Source organism: Molossus molossus, unplaced genomic scaffold (assembly GCF_014108415.1).
Source record: "Molossus molossus isolate mMolMol1 unplaced genomic scaffold, mMolMol1.p scaffold_m16_p_22, whole genome shotgun sequence".
Taxonomy (NCBI): Eukaryota; Metazoa; Chordata; class Mammalia; order Chiroptera; family Molossidae; genus Molossus; species Molossus molossus.
Genome location: NW_023425358.1, coordinates 25,582,383 through 25,597,699, shown reverse-complemented (window position 1 = coordinate 25,597,699; position 15,317 = coordinate 25,582,383). Strand labels below are relative to the sequence as shown.

At 50.8% G+C, this 15,317-nt stretch overlaps 2 protein-coding genes and 1 non-coding gene across 4 annotated transcripts in view; 2 read left to right on the top strand and 1 right to left on the bottom strand.

The window, feature by feature from the left end:
* SART3 (spliceosome associated factor 3, U4/U6 recycling protein) overlaps positions 1-3,339 on the top strand; it is a 28,450-nt gene extending 25,111 nt beyond the window's left edge. For both annotated transcript variants that reach the window (XM_036276680.1, XM_036276679.1), the window contains exons 17-19: positions 244-396; positions 1,486-1,676; positions 2,321-3,339. In XM_036276680.1, coding sequence (XP_036132573.1) covers positions 244-396; positions 1,486-1,676; positions 2,321-2,483 — 507 coding nt within the window. In that variant the 3' untranslated portion in view covers positions 2,484-3,339. The remainder of the gene's footprint in view (positions 1-243; positions 397-1,485; positions 1,677-2,320) is intronic.
* A 1,613-nt stretch (positions 3,340-4,952) lies between these two features.
* Positions 4,953-12,180, bottom strand: FICD (FIC domain protein adenylyltransferase). Its single transcript, XM_036277314.1, has 3 exons — positions 12,133-12,180; positions 10,228-10,586; positions 4,953-7,633 (listed from the first exon to the last, which is right to left on the bottom strand). The coding sequence occupies exons 2-3, from the start codon at positions 10,526-10,528 to the stop codon at positions 6,558-6,560; spliced, it is 1,377 nt and encodes a 458-aa protein (XP_036133207.1). The 5' UTR covers positions 10,529-10,586; positions 12,133-12,180; the 3' UTR covers positions 4,953-6,557.
* A 2,617-nt stretch (positions 12,181-14,797) lies between these two features.
* LOC118640471 lies at positions 14,798-14,927 on the top strand. Its single transcript, XR_004961388.1, has one exon. It is a non-coding gene; the product is annotated as a small nucleolar RNA SNORA33 (small nucleolar RNA).
* Positions 14,928-15,317: the final 390 nt, after the last annotated feature.

Here is a 15,317-nt window from a genome sequence, read left to right as displayed (position 1 = left end):
TTACCTCATGGGATTCTCACCCGCTCTGAGAATAGCTATTTTCATTGTTGTCATTTTACAGAGGAGGAAGTGGGGGCTTCAAGAGGTTGAATGACATGCCTGGGGTGACCTAGTTAACAATTCCCAGCACGTAGAGTAAGCTCCGGTCTGCCCGGATCTGTAGATGAGGCCGGTGCTGGCTGGGGCTAGCCGGTGTGCTGGGCTGGGCCTCCAGTCATCGGTGTCCCCTCCTGTCTTCCTTAGGTGTTCAGGTACAGCACTGTCCTGGAGAAACACAAGCTGTTTATCTCAGGCCTTCCTTTTTCCTGCACTAAAGAGGAACTTGAAGAGATCTGTAAGGCTCATGGCACTGTGAAGGACATCAGGCTGGTTACCAACCGGGCCGGCAAACCAAAGGTCAGCATTGGAATGGATGGCCGGCTCTTTGCCTTCCGAGGCTTGGGAGAACCTCGTTCTAACTGCAGAGATCACTGAGTTCTAGAGTGGGTTCCTCCTAGTCTGTGTGCTAAGAAACAGAAGATAACAGGATAGGTACACTAGGCTCTACTTGCATTTGGAGTCAGATTAACCTGCTTGTAGCTAATTGTACTACAAAGAGTAAGGCATTCCCCTGGCCAGTTTGGCTCAGCTGTTAGAGCATTGGCCCTTGGACCAAAGGGTCTCAGGTTCAATTCTTGGTCAAGGGCACATACCTGGGTTGCAGGTTCAATCCCCAGCCCCCGTTGGGGCGCATTTGGGAGGCAACCATTCGATGTGTCTCTCACATCGATGTTTCTCTCTCCCTCTCCCTTCCACCTCCTTCCCTTCCACTCTATAAAAATCAATGGAAAAAATCTTCAGGAAGAGATTAACCAAACAAAAAAAAGAATAAGGCATTAAAATAACAGCAACCAAATCTACCACAAATTAGCAGGGAGCATAGTGCAGATCCTGGACTATGGGTGAGGACTTGGGGTGAGGGGCTGTTCTCTGCAGTCTCCTCCTTCCTGCCCAGACTCCTTTTCACAAGGCTCCAGCCATTTCCTCGGGTCCCTCCACTGGACTCCCTGTTACCTCCTCCCTCGAGTCCCTTCTCAGTCTCGCATTAAGTCCTTTTCGCACCACATCTTGAGCAGTGTTGTTTAAGCATGAGTTTGGATTACTTTGTTCCCCCCTCTCCTTCTCCAGGTTAATCGAGAGTTAGAGTAAGATAAGGGGGTGGCATGAAGGCACAGATGTTAGGGCACAGCTGGGCTGCTTCCCCATGTCCAGGCCACCTCGGCCATTTGCTGGATTTATACTGGTCCGTGTCTTCCTCTTACAGTCAGTTGCAGAAATGGGGAGAAAGAGTAGCGGGGGGAATAAACCTGTAGACTAAGGATGGCAGTGGTGGGGAAGGTCACCTGTTGCTGGGGTGCCTGCCCTGTCCTGGCCCGCCCTCCCCCCACCTGAGGGAGGAAGTCACGTCCTGGCTGTGCAGCATCTGACCTGACTGGCCTCTTTCAGGGCCTGGCCTATGTGGAGTACGAAAGTGAATCCCAGGCATCGCAGGCTGTCATGAAGATGGATGGCATGACTGTCAAAGAGAACAGCATCAAAGTGGCCATCAGCAACCCCCCTCAGAGGAAAGCTCCCGAGAAGCCAGAAGCAAGGAAAGGACCAGGGGCCCCCATAGTGCCGCGGCAGATATACGGAGCGTGAGTATTTGCGCGCTAGCCATGCACACTTCATCCTGGCCAGCTCCACGATGGGTTGGTTTCCTGTTAGCACAGCGCGTTAGGACAGAAAGCCAGGGCCTGCTGTCCACTGTAGTCACCGGAGCAGGGTGTCCAGAATGTGTCCCTGTAGAGAGCAAGCCCGGAAGTGGAACCCTTCCTGGTGTTTGCCAATTTACACTTGTGATTTATTTAAGGTCAAATTTTTCTCAGTCTGATTAAAGTCCTCTTTGCTAGTGGAATCCACATATTTAAAGAGAGCTGACAACCATATGCTTGCCAGGGTCACCTGCAGCTCTGGCTGTCACTGCAGGAGCTGTCTACCTGCTGGCTGACCCAGCACAACTGCCAGGGGCTTTGGTGAGGTCTGGAAGGTTACAGCTGTTTTATCTGCCCATGGGTGACTATATTGCAGTGTGTCCTTGCCAACGTTAGGAAGAAGGCCACGGTAGTTTAACGTGATTTTTACCCACTAGTCAGTCAAGGAGACATAGTCTTTATCTTATCCTATTTTTTTCACTTTTGAACTTTGAGTGATTTAGACTCTCCTGGCTTATTTTCACAAAAGAACCAGGGGCCCCAAATCGTTGCTTTGGAAAGGGTACATTCCGTGTTTGCTCTTCCAGGCGGGGGAAGGGCAGGACCCAGCTCTCTCTGCTGCCTCGCGCCCTGCAACGCCCGAGCACGGCGGTAGTTCAGGCCGAGAACGGCCCTGCCCCGAAGCCAGCAGTCGCCGAGGCTCCCAAGATGTCCAATGCTGACTTTGCCAAGTTGCTGCTGAGAAAGTGAATGGGACTCTGAGAAGGGAGATGCCTTACTTCTTGCTGGCTGGGAGGACCACCTGTCACCCAGCTGTACCCTGGGTATGGAAGGGCCCGGGCAGCGCTGCGCTCACGTGCCTCCCCGGTTTAGACAGCAGGGGACGGGTGTCCAAGGAAAGAGGCTCTACGTGTTCCCTCACATTGAGGGTGACAGGAGGAGAACAGGCACGCCACAGGTTGGACACCGCGTGTGGTTTCTACGCTGTTTTTGGTCTTTAAGAGTGAGATACAGGAGTGGAACTCCTTGGACACGCCGTTTTGAGACAAACTTGTCCAAATGTTTTTGGCCAACTCAGGCCCCTTCTTATAAGACACTTCTCTTACTCTCTGCATAGTACATGTGCCCGTCGCTCTTTTAATTTTTAAAAGACAGAATGGCAGATACTAGTAAATCACCAGAATGGCCTATTTTAGTAAAGAGGTGGGGTAGGGGAAGTCATATAAAAAAATTTGATGGATTTTTGTTCAAGGGGACTGAGTTTTTATATTATGTATTCCAAAATGACATGTCACCCATTGTTTTATGTTTCCTAAAAGTAAAATATTTGTACATTTGTTTCTATAGGAATTCCGTGTGCCACCTGCTGGGGCCATTTCCTCTGCCTAGTGAACAGTGGACTGTTTTGTCTAAGTACTGAGCTTTAGCCTTTGGTTTTGTTTAAATGTCAAGTACAAACAAATTTTCCTCATTTAGCTTTGTTTATTAAACTGAAGTTCTCTGAAAAACCTCTTGCAGAATGGTACCCAGCTGCTCACTCAAATGTGGGTATTTGAAATGTGTGTACCTTGCTTCACCTAACAGATGTGTAAATAGAACTTTTGTAAGTCAAATCCCATGGTCACTTTGATTGGAATCTTTTTGGCTGTGATGTGTCTTCAGTTTATGGCAGTTTAGCACTACCTTTTTGCTTTTTTACCCATACTATTTAATCAAATATCTGTTTCTTTGAAAGCGACATTGCCAGTCCAGTAGGGGAAACTTACTTTAGAAAGGCTCTGGGGTGGGGGTGGGGGGTCGGGAATTCTCTTAGATGTGCTGGAAATCAGCTCATCTGTTTCTGAGTGTTTGTGCATCAGTCAGGCTTCACCACAGTTTTTTATTTTTAATCCTCACCCGAGGACATTTTTGCATTTATCTTCAGATAGGGGGGGGGGGGCATTGATGTGAGAGAGACACATCGAGTGGCTGCCTCCCACACGACCCAACCAGGGCCAGAGACAAACTGCAACCGAGGTACGTGCCCTTAGTGGGAACTGAACCCAGGTCTCTGTGGTCCGCGGGCCGATGCTCTAACCACTGAGAAAAACCGGCCAGGGCTTCACCACATTTTTTAATGGAAAAGTAAAAATAAAAATAAGGAAACAGAATAGTAAGATAAACTCTTTACGTGCCTACCATTGAATGCCAGCACTTCCCACCTCAGAGCCCGTCTTTCTTCATCTCTGCCTCCACCTCCTGCTCCTCCGCGGTGCATTATGTTAGGGGTACCCCAGACGTCATAGCACTCACCCACAATAATGTGGCAAGGCTCTAAGGTGAGAACTCAAAAAGGCCATGGTCGTCGTCATTCATAGAAACATGAGCAGTAATACCTGTGTCATCAACCATCCAGCAAATTTCTAATTTCCTATTGCTTCATAAATGTCAATTTCACCCCATAAGATGGATGGATAATATCTTTTTAATCTGCAGGTCCCCCTCTACTGTGTCTTTCTTATGCACAGAAAAATTCGGTGTGAGGAGTACTGTGAAGTAAACTCCAGCAGTGGGTGTTTCTTCCCTCACAGCATCCAGAAGCTGCCGTAGCTCTGGCTCCTCCTGGCTGCTCCGAGGGCCCTCACCTCGCTCGGCAGCCTGTTTGGTGGGCGAGGCTTGGGCGGTCGGGGCTGCCACCAAAGAGCCATGGCTATTTCCTTATCCCTCCAGGGTCGGGTGGCTTTACTCTGCCACTTCCCGTTTTCACTGTGTGGCTCTCCTGCTATTGGCCGTTCCTCTGACCTCACTTCATACCTTCAGATGTCAGCACAGGCTGAAACAGGTGAACCTTTTTGGACTTGAGCAGGACCCACATCCAGCCATCATACCTGCTGGCTGTTCCAGATACAATTTTTCAGGAACATGTGACTGGGTTTGTGTGTTTCCCCCAGAAAATCATGAACTCATGGTAAACAGAAACATGAACTGCCATTCTAGTTACTGGAGTCGTGAAGATCAGCAACCCATGCCTGTCAGCCTAGGCAGGCAGCTTAGCCAGCTAGTGTTGTCTCGGTTTCCTCTGGACTCCTGTCGGGTCTGGTCCGCTGCCAGAACATAAATAGGACTGAAGTCTTGAAAACCACCCCTCCTGCACCCTTCTGACGGACAGGACCGTCTCTCGAAGACAGCAAAGTCTCAGGCATTCATTTAATGCAATAAAATACTTTATTAAGAGTCAGTTATTTGTTACTGTAATATCCTTCACATAGAGCTAAAGTGCCAATTTCTATAGCACAAAACCAGCGCTTTGTCAGGCTTCCTCGGTGTGCTTATAAAACCAAGATGAGAGAAGATTTAAAGTTTAAGAAATACCTTATGGCAACATACAAGTATGAAAATATTTTTTACAAAGATTTGAATAACCATCACTTGGGGCCCATTTTGTACATCTTTACACTTATTTTCCTTAATCTTTCAGAAAACTTCTGAATGTGCTTATTATACAATTAATTAACTATAAACTAAATACTTGCTCGTAGGAGCAGTGATCTCATTACTATCAGGATCTGAATGATCAGACCGGAGACAACACTGTATATTCTCACCATCAGTCAGACACTGACAAAGTGCAGCGCAGTGTTAGACATCGCGGGCTCTGTCCCTGGAAGGGGACCAGTGATTCCTGGCCATTCTCCCGAAATAGCAGCAGTGGTACGGCACCTGTGCCACACGTCATCGAAAGAGAAGTCTATTTCCATAGAAGGACAGCTTGGCTGTATTACCTTTTATAAGTTAGAAAAGTAAGGCCACTCCAAGGCAATCTATTCTGCTTCCCCGAGGGGATGCTGGACAGTACACTGGCTGTGGAAAGGGGGGGGGAGGGTGTCAGTAAGTGGATCTAAACTGCATGACAAAAGGGATGTGCCCTGGCTGTGGTCAAAGGTTTTTTGTGGTTCAGTACAAAGTGCTCTGATTCACCATCAGAATGCTTATTTGGCGTTGATGTGGTATCTGTTGAACTCGGAGAGTGGAGGGTGAGGGACTTGCCCACTGGCGCAGTGAAGATCCAGAGAACTTCTAGACTAAAACATCTGTCTGGGCTGCTGCAAAGGAAGCGAGAGAAACATGGACAGAAAAAGAGAAATCAGGCTGGCCATTCCCCTATTCTTAGTTAGAAAAATAGTCTTAATGTGGAAAAATAGCCTCCGACACTAGAGTTTGCAAACTATGGCTCTTCCTTGAAATAAGCAAGGTACCGAACTAGAAATGTTATCAACACTCATTTCACTATCTCAGAAGTCTGCCCTGCCAGTAAGAATTAGCACAACACTCATCTCTTTGTAGGGAAGCAAAAAACCTTTCAATCATTTCTCAAAACTGGGACCAGGTTCTCCCCGAGAGTGCCTGACCTCCCCGGGAAAGCCAAGTCTCAGAGAAAGATCTGGAGGAGTTAGTCCTATGTCTCTGGACCTCGCCCCAGTCTCAGCCCCCCGCCCCCCCTTAGTGCAAATTCTGCTCCAGAACCTGGTCTGGTCACACGAGCACTGGTGCCCCCAACGCCTGCTGGGACCACCGCAAGAATAGGCCACCAGCACAAATGGCAGACACCACACAACACTAGCTCAAAAGAAAATAAATAACTTGGCTGAATTATAAGTTATCTCTGAGACAAGGCTAAATAATTTAGGTTTTTTTTTTTTCCTTTTAACTAAACATTTGGAGGTAAAGAACGTTTAAGTTCCTCATCTGTCTCCTGCTCTGGGAGATGACAAGGTTTCTAGAAATGCTAAGTTGATGTTTTTCTCCCCTTGGAAATCCATTGTCACCAAGGGAGGACCTAAAGGGTTAGGGTTTCACAGGCAGCGTCTCCTTGAACCCAGAGTGGTTGGGTTTGGCCTCTGGCAATGCCACTGGGTACTCTGTTGTGGCAAAGAGCAGGGTGTCCAGGGTGGTCTCTGTACACTTGGCAATAAAGCGAATGAATGGCCTCACGTCGCCTTCATTGGCGACTTCCAGTACGTGGTAGTACTCCGATCTCTGCTCCTTGCGGATGGTGATGGGTGGGTAACCCGCCTGCATCAGGATGAGGTTCATCAGCAGGCGTGAGGTCCTTCCGTTGCCGTCAATGAAAGGGTGGATGTAAACGAGTTTATAATGGGCCAAGGCTGCAAATTCAACTGGGTGCAGACTCATAGCATCCTCGGAGTTGAGCCACTGGACGAACTCTTGCATCTGCTTTTCCACATCTTGCGGATGGGGAGGGATGTGGTGTCCCACAAGGACCTGTGTCGACCGAAACCTGCCGGCTTCCACGGGATCCACATAACCCAGCACCCGCCTGTGGATCTCCAATATGTCACTGATGGTGACGGACCCGATGCGGGAAACCAGTGTCGTGTTGACGTACTTCATTGCTGCGTGCATGCCAATGACCTCGTTCTGCTCCTCCAGGCTTTTCCCTGGCACAGCGTAGCGGGTCTCCAGGATGTGCCTGATTTCTGAGAGGGTGAGGGTGTTGCCCTCAATGGCAACCGTGTGGTAGATGTGGTGGTAGTACGTTTCCTCCATAACCCTCTGCAGTGCGGAGTTGCCCTTGGGGATGGACATGACTTTCTTCACTTTGCTGTCGATGATGCTAAAGTACCTCTGGTCGATCTCCTCCACCAGCGGCAGCGTCCGGTCCCGGTTGATCAGCGCTTTCTCATGGGAGGGCGAGATGGTCAGCGCTCTAGTGTACAAGTAATCTGCTTGGATGATGTCCTTTTCTTCCTCCGAGAAGATGCCAAACTCGGTGAGCGCATCCACAGAGTCTGGGTCCATATTCAGGGCGTGCAAGAAGAGCTTGTGGGCTTTCTCCCGCTTGCCCTGCCGTTTCATTTCCAGGGCTTGGTTCAAAGCTGCTCTGGCTTCCAACTTGGCGGCTAGAAAAGAGCCAAAGAAGCGTTGTCAGGGAGGGCAGGGAGCGACAAAGGACATTCAGGTGAGCTGTCAACTGTGCTGAGCTCCCAGGGGAAGCCAGGGCCTGTCCGTGCTTTGCAGCATGCCGGGTACCACTACACGTATGGATGTGTCTGTTCCCCACAGCCCCAGGGGTGCTCGGCTGGTGGTTTTCCTTTTATCCCCAGAGCCATTCTCTGTACCCTGGGAGGCATCCCTGGGTCTCCTGCCTTCCAACTGCCGTGCTGAGTAGCTGTTCCTGTGGCTACAGCTCCCACCACTGGGCCCTCCCTTCTCCAGCTCTTGGCTGTCTTGGTGATCCATCCTGATGGTGCCTCCCTGCCTCTAGGCCAGGCTGTGACTAGCTCCCCATTAGTACTAGCCTAGCCCTAAGTCTCCCCACAAGGGCCCTTCTTCTTTTTTTTTTTTAATATTTTTTTATTGATTTTTTTTTTTGAGAAAGAGAGGAAGGAAGAGATAGAAACATCGATATGAGAAACATTGATCGGCTGGCTGCCTCCTGCACGCGTCCCCCACTGGGGATCGAGCCCGAAATCCGGGCCTGTGCCCTGACCAGGAATCGAACCGGAACCTCTCAGTCCATGGGACGATGCTCAGTGCACTGAGCCACACTGGCCAGGCACAAGGGCCCTTCTTTAATTCTTTGAACCTAGTGCTTTTTGGCCTGCTTGACATCCAGTCTTCCTCCACCAGCCCCCACCAAGTCGGTGTCAGCCACACATACTGGGCTTTAGTTCAAGGGCCCCAGGCTCTCTCACCCTCTAGTCTCTGCTGAAGCACTCTCCCCTCATGACTGTTTCCTTGGGTCACTCCTGCTTACACTATGGTCTCAGCTTAGGGATCCTCTCCTCCAGGGAGCCTTCCTGGTGTGCTCTGTGGCCCCACTGGCTCCCCCATCACCACACGGATGGCACTGTATCTGTCACCTGTCAGCCTGTCTAGGCTGGGAGGTCAAGGCTGACTTCACTGTGATACCCTGTGTCCTGCACACAGGACAGAGACTCTAAATATCTATCACATTAACAAGCATCGAAGAGAGTGCTGCTCGTGTCACGGGGAGTGAGAAGACTCCATGGTTTCTGCCCTGTAATGTACAAAAAGTCGGACAACTATAACTCAGCAAAGGATCCCCTGCTCCACACACACGCGCCTGAAAGATCCAGGCGTCAGGACATCTGAGATGGGAAGTAGGGGAGGCGGGGTCGGGGAGGGACATGGATTGTGGCTGCAGGTAAGGTTCAGAGTCCACTGTGGCTCCAGCGAGTGTGCAGCGGTGCAGAAGTTGTGCTACAGCCCGGAGTAAGGAGGGCAGGGCGCTTCCCTGCAGGGAAGGCATCGATCTGCCTTCCGGGCTCCCATCTGGGCAAGGCCAGGTAGAGGCGGCTGGGAAATGGTGCCAACAGCCTCAGCTGCTGGTGGAGGGCAAAGCCGTGGTTCGCCAGCTTGCCTCCCCGGCCCCAGACACCCTGGCAGAACCCGGTGAGAAAGCCGGGAAATGAAAACACGGCACACCCGCGCTGTGGGATGCAGCAAAGGCGCAGAGCGGCAGAGATCGAAACTGGTGCTGGCAGGAACACAGACACACAGACCCGTGGAACAGGACTGAGCCCAGAAATAAGCCCGCACATACATGGGCAACTAATTTTCATAAAGAGCCAAGAACACAACAGAGAAAGGAAAGTGTCTTCAAGAAATGGTGATAAAACTGGACAGCCAGCCTGGCCGGTGTGGCTCAGTGGCTGAGTGTGGACCCAAGAGGTCGCCGGTTCAATTCCTGGTCAGGGCACATGCCCAGGTTGTGGGCCCGATCCCCAGTGGGGGGCATGCAGGAGGCGGCCAGTCGATGTTCTCTCTCATCGATGTTTCTATCTCTCCCTCTCCTTTCCTCTCTAAAATCAAGAAAAAAAAATTAAGAATAGAGCTATTGTATGACTCAGCAATCCCCTCTCTGGGTATCTACCCCCCAAATTTGAAAACACTTATTCACCAAGATATACGCACCCCTATGTTCACCACAGCATTCTTCACAAAACATGGAAGCAACCCAAGTGTCCTTCGACGGATGAATGGATAAAGAAGATGTACATACATACAACGGGGTACTATTAGCCATAGAGATGAAATATTGCCATTTGCCATAGCATAGATGGAGCTTGAGAGTACTGTGCTAAGTGAGCTTAGACGGAAAAGGACAAGAACTGTATGAATTCTCCCATAAGTGGGATATAAAACAAAAAGCAACAAATGAACAAACAAAGTTCATATATACAGACGCAGAATGGTGTTCCCAAAGGGGAAGGGAAGTGGGGGAGGACAAAGAGGGTAAAGGAGGTCAAATACATGGTGATGGAAGGTGACTGGACTTCAGGCAGTGAGCAAATAGAAGATATAGATGTATTATAAAGTTGTACACCTCAAATTTATATGTTATTAACCAGTGTTAGTCCACCGAATTTAAACAGTGTAAATAACACAAATGACAACATCAGTAAAATGTTGCATAATCACAAAAAAGCAAAAAAACAAGAGTTGAGGAGAGACAGCCACTCTGTCTTACCCGGAGAGGGCTTGCTCTTGACCACCAGCAATGCTGCATCCTTGGAGGTGACACTGAGTTCCGTGGATGGGCTGGTACATTTGGAGACGGTGTGCTGTGCCCTGTCCAACTTGCTCCTGAGCAGGTAGAAGCCTTTGAGCAAGGACAAACACTGCTCCTCCATGGCCCCCAGGGGCAGCAACAGGGCCAGCAGGGACCCCAGCACCATGCTCAGCAGCATCACCCACAGGAAGCGGCCCCAGATTGGGACCCATTTTGGTTCAACCACGGCCATCACTGAAGCCATCGGCATGAGTGTCATCTGGACTCAGGGGTGGGCCCCTTGCACATACCCACAGTCGTCTGGGAGAGAGCTGGATCTAAAAGGAACCAAGAGTTGTAGGAGATGACACGTTTAGGATACATTTCTAACTCCTGCTAGGGCTTGGAGACTCCCATGCTTCTTAACTCACTGACCTGAGGGTGGAGGCAAGCAAGGAGTGGATATAAATGGGGAGGGGCCAGTCTGGAAGGACTGGGGCCACCTCCAGGGTGGTGCGTCTCTGAAAAGCAATGCTGCAGTTGCCCAGCATTTATTAAGCACTTACTGTGTGCCAGGCCCTGTGCTAAGCACTAAGGACCTACACATACCCTCCTGCAACCTTCAACAGGAGCTGATGCTACGTCAACCCACTTTTCAGATGAGGAAACAGGCTTAGAGAGGTGAAGTGTCTCTGCCCCAAGTCACCCAGTGAGCAAATGGCAGCCTTAGGACTTCAATTCAGGACCCAGTGTCTCTAAAGTCTCCCCTCTTTATCACAAATTCTGTGGCCTCTGACCCCAAACAATAAGTATCCGGGACAAAAGTAAACATACACACGTATCCAGATTGACTCAGGCAGTTCTGTGGCCCATTCTTGGATAAGCACAACTGGTGGCCTGATTTACTGTTGCATGGCCGGCCACCTCTTTCTGTCCTCGTCCTGACATTAGCCACAATGCCGATCCTCTCTCTGACCTTCCTTTTCTGGCCTGTCCAGCTGGGATGCCACCTAGAGTTTGGGTAGTCGAGCATCTCAGAAAGAACTCAGGTGTGGGCCACAGTGACCCCTTGCCCCCTGTGACAGTGGGCTTGTGCTTGGGGCCGGCAGCGGGAGTGGAGGGGTCAGGTATGCAAGCACCATTATGCTAACAATAGGCATTTATTGGGCAACTCCAGTGTGCAGAGCTTTGAGCTAAGTGCTAGCCCTGCGTTATCTCACCTACCCTTCAGCAGAGGCAAGCTACACCAGTTCCATTTTACAGACGAGGGAAACGGGACACAGACAGGGTAAGTCCATGCCCAGAAGGCCCACAGGGAGTCAACAGTGGCCTGGGGAACGAATCCTCAGTGCGTCTGGGTCCGGGGTGCTGCAGTCTTGACCTCTAACAACCCGGGCCCGTGCACCTGCTCGGGGCTGCTCCCGGTGCTAGGCCAACAGGAACCAGAAATGGTTGATTAGGTTGATTGCTCGGGGCTGAGTCTAACGGGGGAGCCTGGCCCGTTGACACCGGACACGAGAAGCGGCTTGGTACGGGCTCTAACGGGGGTACGCTTGGCGTGCGGTGGGGGCACGCAGACGGTGCGGGTCACTGCTTCGTCCAGGTGGGCTGCGCGCGCTCCCCGAGGACGGGCTCGTCGGTGGGGCTGGAGTTCGCCGGGGACGCGGGTGTCGAGACCGGGGAGCAGTGCGTTCCCGGAGGCGCGGCTCTCACCCCTCACTACGCTAGGAAGGGGGAAACTGAGGCCCAGAGAGGGGCGGGGACTGGACTAAGGTCATTCTGGGGAGCCGCTCCTTCTGAAACCCGGCCCAGGCTCTCCGCCCTGCCGCACCCTTCCCGGCTCAATCCTTTGGCCCTCGGGCTCGCCCCCTCCTCACCGCGCACCTCGGCCAGGCCCCCGCCGCCGCCTTCCCGGCGTTCGCAAGCTCCGCGGCGCGGGCTGGCAGAACCTCCTCCGCCGCCGCCGCCGGCCTTCTGGCCCCGCCCTCGCCGACTCGCCATTGGTCGGCCCGTCCTTCTCGTCACCGCGGGTTGGCTTTCCGCACTGGTCCGCCCCTCTCATTTCCGGGTTCTCGGGTCGCCGTCGGCTTCCCGGGGAAAGACTCGCCGTGGGCCACTCCCATTGGCTGGCGCTTGTGTTTGTCTCGTGCCCGCAGCAGCCAATAAAAAACAGGAGGGGCGGGCCTTGGGCAACAGGCGCGAGTAGCGGGTGCGGAGAACGCCGGCGGACGCGGTTTTGGGGCGCTCTATGTACAGGCTTGGCAACTCGGAAACTCGCAATTCCGGTAGCTTGGAACTGCTGCCCTTCCTGCAGGTCCCAGCCGGGACATCTCTCCAGGCCTCAGTTTCCCTAGGTGTAATATGAGGGTGTTGATTTGCGCCTCTCCACCCTGTTAGTCTGACTTAACAGCCCAGGTCTCATCCTCCACCTGGGCTACCAGGATTGCGTTTCCCCTTTCTCTCAACTTCTCTCTTTTCTTCCCTGACTTTTAATGTGGATCCTCCAGGGAAGGGCCTGGCTGTTTGTATTGGCTTCCCAGAGAGAGAGAGGAGTTTTTCCTTCATGCAAAAAGCTGAAGCCCTCCCCCTCGCCCCCGAATTTCCATCTTAATTCACAAATATGAAACATCCAGGACGTGCCCAGTAATTCTAAGCATTGAGAAGATGTATGTCAACCGATTGTTGGTGTCAATTCAATGCCGACAGGAGTCCCCAGTTTGGGCTGTGGTGAAGTTGGAGACCAGTGAAAACTGGCTCAGTCATGAAACAGCACAGGGGGGGCACAGCAGGCTGTGAGGTGGCGGGGTCGGGCAGCCCGGCCTGGCAGCTCAGCCCGCTGTGACAAGTCCACGTCTCTCGGGTGAGCCGGCTTTGGTGTTACAGCTCAGCTCTGGCCTGGCTGCGCCTGACCCTTCAAGATCTGACCTCCTCCACAACTCACATTCCCTTTGGGGAGCCATTCTGAGGGAGTGGTAGTGGGTGTCACCATTGGAATCACAGAGCCCCGAGTTCAAATCCCACGTCTACCACTTGCAAACGGAGTACATTCAGCGATTTGACCTCGCTGATCCCGTGATCCTGTGTGCTTTTCGTAAGATTGGGGCACTATGATGACAGTACATCCTCTAGGGTTTTGTGTGAGGGCAAAGTTTTAAGTGTCTGCTACTGCAATTATTCCTAGAAAAGACACCAAGTCATTGCTGTTTGATTTGTTATCTGCAGAAGAAACTGTCAGAGCTCCAGCCTGCTCCAGCCACTGGGAAGAGGCCCCATTGCTGTTTGTAGGTCTCAGTCTGATTCAGTTTTAGGGAAGCCGCTGACCCACAGCACAAAAGGAAGTGTCCAGGCCCAGGCCAGAGGTGTGCTGTCATGAAAGACACCATGTGGGGACATTGCTCTTTGGGCCTCCTGTTTATAGCTTATAACTGGCTCCAACTTCCCCAAGTCCCAGCCCTTGGCATGAAGAATGGCATGTGGTAGATGCTCAAGAAATGTTGACTGGAATAAGAAACATCTGAAGTAGGACTAACCATGGAGTTTTTAAGAAACAAAATCAGGATTGTGGTTATTTCTGGGGCTTCTTGTTTGTATCTTTTGAACAAAAATCTGGAACATTGTTCTCTCAGGGTCCCCTGAATATCACTTCTGATGGCCCAAGCAGTAATGTAAAGACCTTTCCCAGAGGAGGGCCTGCTATATAACCAGCTAACGATGGTGAATGGTTGGTGGGGTGGAAAGCAGTGAAGCTCTGGGGTCAGACAGATGTGTGTTCAAATGCAGGGTCCACTACTTACTAGCTGTGTGACCTTGAGCAGTTCACTTACTCTCACTGAACTGGGTATTATGGGGCCTGTGGACCTTTGTCCCCTCCCAGGCATAAGGTGATATAATCACCTACTTTTATTTTATTATTATTATTTTTGTTAATCCTCACCCAAGGATATTTTTCCATTGACTCTTTTAGATAGAGTGGAAGGGAGGGAAGAAGAGAGAGAGAAGAGAGAGAAACATTGATGTGAGAGAGACACATCTATTGGTTGCCTCCTGCATGACCCCGACTGGGGCTACAGATGGAACCTGCAACCCAGGTACGTGCCCTTGACATGAATAGAACCCGTGACCCTTTGGTCTGCAGGTTGACGTTCCAACTGCTGAGCTATACAGGCCAGGGCTAATCACCTACTTTTAAAGATACCATCCTTTCTTCACTCCTTTTTGGGATGCCAGTGCAAACTCTTTAATGAGATTAGTCCGTGGTAGCAAATCCAGAAGCTATATAAGAACCATTAGTGAGTAAAACTGTGCCTGGGCATGAGACAATAGGGAAAGGTGGGGAGTATGGAGAATGTGGGAGCACTGTCTTGTCCAAAGTGGGCAGCAGCTTCTCAGTTCTAGCCTACATTTATTATGCTAGGGTGCAGTCCAGAAATTGACAGATTTTCCTATTTTCCAGATGTGTCAGGGCTAGATTTTTAAACAGTTGGCACGTTTGCCTGTCGGCCAGAGCGAGCTGCCAGATCCCTGCTTAAAGGCTTTTAAAATGGGCAGGAAGCCAGTCAATGAGTCTGTTTACCTGAATGTGTTTCTGCAGAAATTTAGAGAAAGCTGGCAATAGAAAAGCCATGCTATGAGCCTTAAAGACATTGAAGTCATTAAGGTCCCTGAAAATGGCTATAAAAAATAAATAAATAAAACGGGCAGGAGATGGTGGCAGGGAACGCAGGAAGCAACGCCACAAATGACTCTCAGCAAATGATTGCACCACTGTCTGTGGACACCAGGGGGCAGTAATTCACCTGGCATCGCGTCCCCCATTCAATCCCCTTGTCAGGAGAGCACACTCAATTTTCTTTCTAGACTTTGTCTGCATTCAGTTGTGTTAAATGCACAAAATATGGTCCCTGAAGCGATATTGAAAAGTTGTTTTTCTCCATCTTAAGTATTCTGTACTGGGTGGAAATTGCCTCCCAGTGGCCCACAGAGGAGTTTTCTAAAAGCTTACCTTGACACTTGACAAAGAACCGGGAAAGTGGCTGCATGGGAAATGTGTCCATTATGCAAAACAAAAC